This window comes from Podarcis bocagei (genome assembly GCF_964188305.1).
Source record: "Podarcis bocagei genome assembly, chromosome: 2".
NCBI lineage: Eukaryota > Metazoa > Chordata > Lepidosauria > Squamata > Lacertidae > Podarcis > Podarcis bocagei.
In genome coordinates, this window is record NC_138126.1 from 18939827 (window position 1) to 18948700 (window position 8874).

At 47.8% G+C, this 8874-nt stretch overlaps 1 protein-coding gene across 1 annotated transcript; it reads right to left on the bottom strand.

Annotated features, from left to right (window-relative positions):
* Positions 1 to 2356: 2356 nt before the first annotated feature.
* On the bottom strand, positions 2357 to 8411 carry LSM2 (LSM2 homolog, U6 small nuclear RNA and mRNA degradation associated). The gene is made up of 5 exons (XM_081183741.1): positions 8280 to 8411; positions 6406 to 6473; positions 6037 to 6067; positions 4530 to 4589; positions 2357 to 3592 (listed from the first exon to the last, which is right to left on the bottom strand). Exons 1-5 carry the CDS (start codon positions 8280 to 8282, stop codon positions 3467 to 3469), a joined length of 288 nt encoding a protein of 95 aa, XP_081039867.1. The 5' UTR covers positions 8283 to 8411; the 3' UTR covers positions 2357 to 3466.
* Positions 8412 to 8874: the final 463 nt, after the last annotated feature.

Genomic DNA, 8874 nt, shown 5'->3' on the forward strand with positions numbered 1-8874 from the left:
TTTTGCCCCCACGAAGCATTTGCCGAGACTGAAGGTCCCTGTCAGATGTCTGTTGCGGTTGCTTGAGAGCAACCAGGGAGGACTCCAACCTGTCTTTGACAGGCTTTATTTTGGTGCAAACTATTTACAGTGGCAGGGGTGGCGCTGTGGGTTAAACCACAGAGCCTTGGGCTTGCCGATCAGAAGGTTGGCGGTTCAAATCCCCGCAACGGGGTGAGCTCCTGTTGCTCGGTCCCTGCTCCTGCCAACCTAGCATAGACATCTCCTCCTCCCAGTCTTCTCCCTCTGACCACTCACCATTGTCCCACCACCTTTCCCTTGGCTCTGAGCCTTTTTCCCTTGGGGGTTCCCCAGCTGGTGCCCCCCACCGTTCCTGTGACATCATTTGTCAGGGCTGATGGGAGATAGCAGTTGGCAACATTTGGAGGGCCAAAGGTTCCCTACATCTGCCCTATGGTTTTACAAACACCCCCGGAATGCTTTAGTTCAGGCTTCCTCAACCTCGGCCCTCCAGATGTTTTGAGACTACAATTCCCATCATCCCTGACCACTGGTCCTGCTAGCTAGGGATCATGGGAGTTGTAGGCAAAAAAACATCTGAAGGGCCAAGGTTGAGGAAGCCTGCTCATTTCTCTCCAATACAGACACCCAGGGCCCTGTCTATCTTTCCCCTCTGACGAGCCTTGGAGGATACAGTAGTGTAGCCTTGGCTGTGTTCCTTGTTCAAAGTAGCAGGCCTCCCTGCTGTTGACCACAAGCCTTCTGAGATGGTCAATAAGGCCATTGAGGAGGAGATCCATCCTTTTAAGTCATCAGACTGCCAGCAGGAAGCAAAAGTTGATAAATCGGCAAATCTCCAAGTTGGTTTTTATGTTCCTTATTACATGCAGAGTATCAGCAGGGCGTGTGTTGATATGTTGCCCAACTTTTTTTTTTCAGCCTTTAAGAACTCCACAAAATAAGCTAACAAGGAATTGTTGGGAAGGTCACAGCACAAGGCCACTGAGGGCAGTATCCAGTTTCTAAAACTGACCCAAGTTTGCAAAGCAGGGTGTGGCGATGATGAACAGGAAGTGATTGTTGTTCTTTGGCGAAGGGTTGCAGTTCAGCGGCAGAATATCTGCTATGCATGCAGAAGTTTCAATTCCCAGCTACTCTGGTTAGTGGTAGGAGAGACCTGGAATTCTGGAAAGTTGCTGCTAAGTTAGGAAAAACTACCAATGATTTGCCAGTTATTTGACTCTGCATAAGGCAGGTTCCTAAGAGATGGTTTTCCCTAGAGCTGGATTCCGTGCACAGTAGAATCTTCCATTCTTGGAAGTCCTGGCTGTGTCTTCCTCTGCATATGTATTCCAGAAACCAAACAAAACAACACACAGGATATATGGTGTCACTTGTACTACTGCAATGCACTCTACATGGGGCTACCTTTGAAGGTGACCCGGAAACTGCAACTAATCCAGAATGCGGCAGCTGGACTGGTGACTGGGAGTGGCTGCCGAGACCACATAACACATTGAAAGACCTACAAATTGGCTCCCAGTACATTTCCGAGCACAATTCAAAGTGTTGGTGCTGACCTTTAAAGCCCTAAACGGCCTTGGTCCAGTATATCTGAAGGAGAGTCTCCACCCCCATCGTTCTGCCCGGACACTGAGGTCCAGCTCCGAGGGCCTTCTGGCGGTTCCCTCACTGCGAGAAGCGAAGCTACAGGGAACCAGGCAGAGGGCCTTCTCGGTAGTGGCGCCCTCCCTGTGGAATGCCCTCCCACCAGATGTCAAACAGAACAACAACTACCAGACTTTTAGAAGACATCTGAAGGCAGCCCTGTTTAGGGAAGCTTTTAATGTTTGATGCATTACTGTATTTTAATATTTTGTTGAAAGCTGCCCAGAGTGGCTGTGGAAGCCCAGCCAGATGGGCAGGGTATAAATTATTAATTATTATTATTAAATGCTGACAAACAGGTGTTCAGTCTTCCTTCTCACACAGTTGCTTTATGTCAAGGGATAGGAGGGTTGTGCAGCGGCAGTCAGATTACATAAACACAGGAAACACATTAGGATATAAATGTCTGTTGTTTCCCTGGCTTTCACTGGTAGAAAGAACTTGCATACTTGCAAAACGCATGATGAATATATTGGTGTGATTATGTGAAAGCGAGGTTCTAGCCATCATTGCATGAAGACGGATTTGGAAAAAGGAAGGGGCAGAGCAGTCCTAAAAGCCAATAATCCAGAGAACAGCTGCAGGGCATGGAAAATTAAGTGCATGGCCTTATTGTGTGTCATTCATACAGAACCATGGTTGTGGTATATTCCCAAAGTCCTAGACCGAGCCCATAACAACCACAATCTTTCAAATGCAACCTTTTATTCTTCCACAACTTTACATACAATTTCTTTTTCAATTTGCCCTCTTTAAAAAAAAAAAAAACCAAAATACATGAGGAAAACAAAATACAAGAAAATACAAACATGGGCAGGTCCCGTATTTGCGGGCCAAACACAAAAGTTGCTATAAAGCAGGGTTTCCCAAACTTGGGTCCCCAGCAGTTTTTGGACTACAGTTCCCATCATCCCTCCCCACTAGCTCTGCTAGCTAGGGATGATGGGAGTTGTAGTCCAAAAACAGCTGGAGACCCAAGTTTGCTTAGAGAAAGTTGGCTGGCCCTGGGGCACCCTCTGCTGGCCAAAAGGACCATTGCCACAGAATCTGAACCACCCCCAGTACTGATAATTGGAATTTATAGATCGCAGAACTCAAGTCTGCACCACCTAGAATACCCACAGGATTGTGGCCTCTACCGGGAACACAGGTAGGAGAACAAATGAAGGAAGGACAAAAACAATGGGCGGGGAGGAAACCCGGAAAGGACATATGGTGGGATATTAGCCCCCCTGTGAAGAAGTAATGTTTCCCACTACTGAACAATGCCACAGATGAAAAGCTTTTGCAGGGGCTGGGAAATTGAACTACTGGCTCAAAATAATTACTTTTTTAAAAAAGTCGCTGCCATTCCCATGGAAGGGGGTTCCGCGTCCCAACCAGGAACGGAACAGGAGTGTGCAGACAACCTCCTTGAACTTAAAGCAAAAGAGAAACCAGATTTGTTGCTTCTTGCAGGGTTTCGATGAGCAGACCCACCAAAATCGACGGGATTTCAGGTAGCCGCGACTAAATTCCTATTGATTCCCATGGGCCTTCTGCAAGGGTGACTCGTAAGTCTGGACCCAGCCCATAGGAGGCAGGCACTAACTCTAGCCTGGGGCACGCATTCTGCCTCCCAACGGGTGCAGGACTGGGGTGGGTGGGTGCGCACAGAATATTGGTGGCGGCTTCCATGGCACGGGGGGGCAGGTATGGAAGCTGGGTCTAGCTTCCCCACATCTCCATTCAACTCTTTCCCAGGAAAACCACGCAGTGCAGAAAGGGGGAGGGGGGGAAATGAAAGCAGGAGGCGCCCTCACTGCTTCTGCTGCAGAGCTTCCTTGCGGGCAGCATCCTGCAACAGCTGTGTGTCGACCTCGTCGGCTGGAAGCTGGACGTAGCGGACGACGGAGCCACGAATGAAGCAGTTCTTGACAGACAACTGGAGAGGAAGAATAGTGTTACAGGGTGCAGAGATCACAAGCGTCCGGACTGGACTAGGGGGACGCAACAGTTCAAATCCTCCACTGCGTGACCTTGTGGCCAAACAGCACCCACCAATCTACCCCACAAGGTTGTTTTTGAGGTGGGGGGAGGTGACAGGGCACCAGATGGGGGGTGGGTGGGAAATTAACTCCCTCCCCAATTCATTTTCAAAAACGCCATTAACCCCTGTATCTAGGAGGCTAAAATGAGACTTGGGTAGAACATCATCTATTACCGGCTTCAGATATCTTTTTGCCCAGGCTTTCTCTGAGCCTAAGACCTCGCTATTTCTGAATCCCTGATTTTATTTGTTTTAATAATTATTATTTTCATTTGGTTGTAATTTCTGGATAACACCTTGAGATTTTTTTAAAATGCCAAGTGGTTTTGAATGGCTCTAAAACAGGGGTCAGCAAACTTTTTCAGCAGGGGGCCGGTCCGCTGTCCCTCAGACCTTGTGGGGGGGGCGGATTATATTTTTTTTGGGGTGAAATGAACGAATTCCTATGCCCCACAAATAACCCAGAGATGCATTTTAAATAAAAGGACACATTCTACTCATATAAAAACACACTGATTCCTGGACCATTTGCGGGCCGGATTTAGAAGGCGATTGGGCCGCATCCAGCCCCCGGGCCTTAGGTTGCCTATCCCTGCTCTAAAACAACAAATAATCAGGGTAAGCCTGGGGAAAGTCGGAGTAGATCTTGCGGGTTTTATAAAGGTCCCTCAGATCTCCCCCAACCACCACCAAGAAAAATCCCTGCACCAGTTATGGGGCTTTACAGGTTAAAAGCCAGCAGGAGAGATACCAATTTCTACCTCGGCATTTATCTACACTTCTCACGCCTGCCATCCCAAATCCCCCCTTTTGCCCTACGCCCATCACTCACCATGTGAGGGTATTTCTCTGGATCGGTCACACTGATGTCTGTGAGCTTGATATTCAGATACTGCAAAGCCAGAGAAGAGAGAGGGTGGGGGCGGAACTAAGCAAGCAAGGTTCAAAAGTAATACAACATTCTGCCTAGCGGCCTGTTCATTACCCCTTTGCTGTTTATCCACCTTAATCAACACCTCTGGTCAGCTTTCACTGAACACAGAGCCCTGTTGGCAGCATCTGTTTCAGCATCCCGTCGTCACGGTGACCAACCAGACACCATCGAGAAACCCTCAAGCAGAATCTGAACCCAACAGCCCATTTGCTTTTCCACGCAACTGCTATTCAGAGGGGCGCTGTCTCCCACTGTGGACGCAGAATACGGCCGGGAAAGGTAGCAGCCATTAACAATTATATTTCCCCATGAAATTTCCTCATCTTTTGAGTTGGTGGCCATCGCTGCTCTTCGTGGAGCGAATTCAAGCATACGCTCTGTGGCGGTTTTTTCTTTGCCCGTCCAGAGTCTTCCAACACGTTCTGCTTCGCTGGGTGGCCCCATTAGTATTACAAGGGAGGAGGAAGGAAAACTTCTCCGTGTCCAATTTCTTCGTGGCAGGCATCATTTTACACATCTCTGTCACGCCCCACAATTAAAATAAATAAAACCTTATAACTGCACTACTAAAGAGATGTTCAGCTTTCTGCAAGTCTGCTTGCACATATCGTACAGTCAAACAGGAAGCCCTTTTGAGAACCAAAATGCACATATTTTTCATAAAACCTAGAACGTAACATAAGCAAAACCTGGTAGATCAGACCAGTGGCCCAGTTAGTCCAGCATCCTGTTGTCACAGCGGCTAAACAGATGTTTGTGGGAAGCCCAAAAGCAGGGCATGAGAGCGACAACACTCTTGCCCACCTGCAATTCTGTCTCTTGAGACAGAACCTAGTCATCATGGCTAGTAGCCGCAAGTAGCCTCCTCTCGTGAATCTGCCAAACCCCCCTTTAAAGCCTTCCAAGTTGCTGGACATCACTGCCTCCTGTGTGAGCAAGTTCCATAGTTTTAACTATAAGCTGCGCCTACGCAATCCACTAAGAATTGGGGTAGGATATAATCTGTAAACAAGGGACACGGGTGGCGCTGTGGGTTAAACCACAGAGCCTAGGACTCGCCGATCAGAAGGTCGGCGGTTCAAATCCCCGCGACGGGGTGAGCTCCCTTTGCTCGGTCCCTGCTCCTGCCAACCTAGCAGTTCGAAAGCAAGTCAAAGTGCAAGTAGATAAATAGGTACCGCTCCAGCGGGAGGGTAAACGGCGTTTCCGTGCGCTGCTCTGGTTCGCCAGAAGCGTCTTAGTCATGCTGGCCACATGACTTGGAAGCTGTATGCCGGCTCCCTTGGCCAATAAAGCGAGATGAGCGCCGCAACCCTAGAGGTGGTCACGACTGGACCTAATGGTCAGGGGTCTCTTTACCTTTATAATCTGTAAGGAAGAAATAGGCTTTAGGTGTAATTCATACCTGATCCACGGAGTGCAAGGTCCCACATATACTGTAAAAAAGCAGAAAAGGCACAATTAAAAGCCAGCCAGGACACACGGGATATTTGGGGAGGGAGGGAGGGAGGGGTGCAAAGGCTGAGAAATAAATTTTCTTTTTACATCTGAAGGCAGCCCTGTTTAGGGATGTTTTTTAATGTTTGAAGTTTTATTTTGTTTTTAATGTTCTGTTGAAAGCCGCCCAGAGTGGCTGGGGAAACCCAGCCAGATGGGCAGGGTAGAAATAATAAATTTTATTTTATTTAATTTTTTTAGAAAAGAGTTAGGATCCGGGACCAAGGCTCCTGGATTTTCCCCAAGGAGAGCAAGATGTGTTTGTACCCAGTTGTACCTCAAATCATTCTTCAGTTCAACCACCACGTCCTTCCCTACCAGGGACTTGAAGAATGAGTAGAAAAGCTGCGATGAAGGAAGAACAAATGTTAAGAGATCACCCAGAGCAGGGGTCAGCAAACTTTTTCAGCAGAGGGCTGGTCCACTGTCCCTCAGACCTTGTGGGGGAGCAGACTATTGGGGGGGGGAGGGAAATGGACGAATTCCTATGCCCCACAAATAACCCAGAGATGCACTTTAAATAAAAGCACACATTCTACTCATGTAAAAACATGCTGATTCCCGGACCGTCCGCAGGCCGGCTTGAGAAGGCGATTGGGCCGCATCCAGCCCCTGGGCCTTAGGTTGCCTACCCCGACCCAGAGACTCCCCTGCACTTAAACACAAGACGGCCTCGCACAACTTTTATTCCACTGCTCAGCAGGAAGCAGTGTGCGCCAAACACATCACATATATACACATCAGCTTCCAACAAACGGTGGGAGCGCCCAATGTTTTGGATTACAACTCCCATCTTGCCACTGTCAGCGTAGAGGCCCAGAAAGGAATGGTGGTGATAATAGCACCATTATTGTTGTTCTGTGTAACACCACAGTCTGAAAAGAGGTTTCTAGCCCCTGTGGCATTCTTTTTCCTCTGCCCATTCACGAATCAGTTTCCCCTTTGCTCCACTGTTTCCTTGCTTCCAATTTACGCTAAAAGCCCTTAGGAATAGGAAACTGTGCCCTTTGCCAAGTCATCATACACTAATACAATGTTACACAGAACAAAAATAATGGTGCTATTATTACCACCATGATTAAATTTATTACCCGCCCTACACCAGCAGGCCCCAGGGTGGGTTACCAACACTTTTCAAATTAGCAAAAATTAAAATGGATTACAGTACAGTGAGATTAATTGGAAGTCAGTTTTAAATTTCTTTTCTATAAATTTTAAAATTGTGTTCAATACCAGGAGTATATATGATAATTATATTAATCTTCTTATATCTTATAGTGTGGTGGTTTGTTTGATTTTTCTGTTATTTGTTTGTTTGATTGTATGTATGTTTGTTTACTTGTATGTACGTCTGTTTTTTATAAATGTACAGTGGTACCTCAGGTTAAGTACTTAATTCGTTCCGGAGGTCCGTTCTTAACCTGAAACTGTTCTTAACCTGAAGCACCACTTTATCTAATGGGGCCTCCCACTGCTGCGCGATTTCTGTTCTCATCCTGAAGCAAAGTTCTTAACCCGAGGTACTATTTCTGGGTAAGCGGAGTCTGTAACCTGAGGTACCACTGTATTCATTTTAAATGAATAAAGATATATTTAAAAAACAAAATAAAACGGATTACAGTCATAGAAATAGGGTGGACCCTGGCAACACATTATCTCTGATGTCTAAGGCCAGTGCAAGGAGGTGCTTAAAGAGATTCAGCTGAGGTTGTGCATGAGGCTCTTAACTCATAAGGGTTGTGGGTTCGAGACCCACGTCGGGCTAAAGATTTCTGCACTGCAGGGGGTTGGACTAGTAAATAACCCTCGTGGTCGCTTCCAACTCTACTATGAAAAGGAGAACATAAAAAGCATTGATCCTAATGATGATGGCGACGCTGTTAGTATTTATGGTGCATTTTTAAGCTACCCTGCTGCCTGCATTCATTGCTCAAACACAGGCTGCTGTGCTCTTGAGTCCAGAAATTAAAAGAAGAAAAGTTCGCCGACTCCCCCCGACCCCGACTTGCAAGCGGCTTCTCTGACTGCAGAATAATAATAATAATAATAGCCCCACACACCATTGCCTCCTGCACCCTGCTTTTAGGGGTGCGGGGAGAAAAAGCAATGGCAGCTGCGTCACAGAACCAGCCCGTGACGTCACAAACTCACCATCGCCGCCGCTCGCCAGACGCAGCAGCAGCAAAGAACCCGCGTGGACCAAACCTCAGAACCCAGAAAGAACTTCCCGGGCTACGCATGCGTCGTGCGGGCGCTCACGGAACGGGGAAGGGGGCGGGACAACCAGACGCGCTCGGAAAGCGCGGAGGAAGGAAGGTTTTTATTTAAAGGGGCCGCTGCCTAATTATGCCTCGCCCCGCGCCTTAAAGGAGAAGGAGGCTTGCTGCTCAATTGCCCTTTGCGGGTTCTATGAATGGATAGAAAACTCGTTTTAAACTCTTCAGATTTCCCCTCTAAAAGTGGCCTTAAACACCTGGCCATCCTAGCTGCTGACACGAGGCCGCAGAAGCGAATGCATTTCTAGCCATTAAAGCAGAAACTCTTTGTAACGTGTGCACCGGCTGACGCGGGTGTCCGCAGACCTGATTCTCCAGTGCAGTGGCTAGACTAGGACTTGGGTTCGAGTTCACATTGGGTACTGTTCGGCCAGTCATTGCCTTTAGCCTACCTCACAAGGTTGTTGTGGGGGAGGCGTGAAGCTGCAGGGGGCAGTGCCGGTTAATGTGCACTTTACATCCCATTCCCA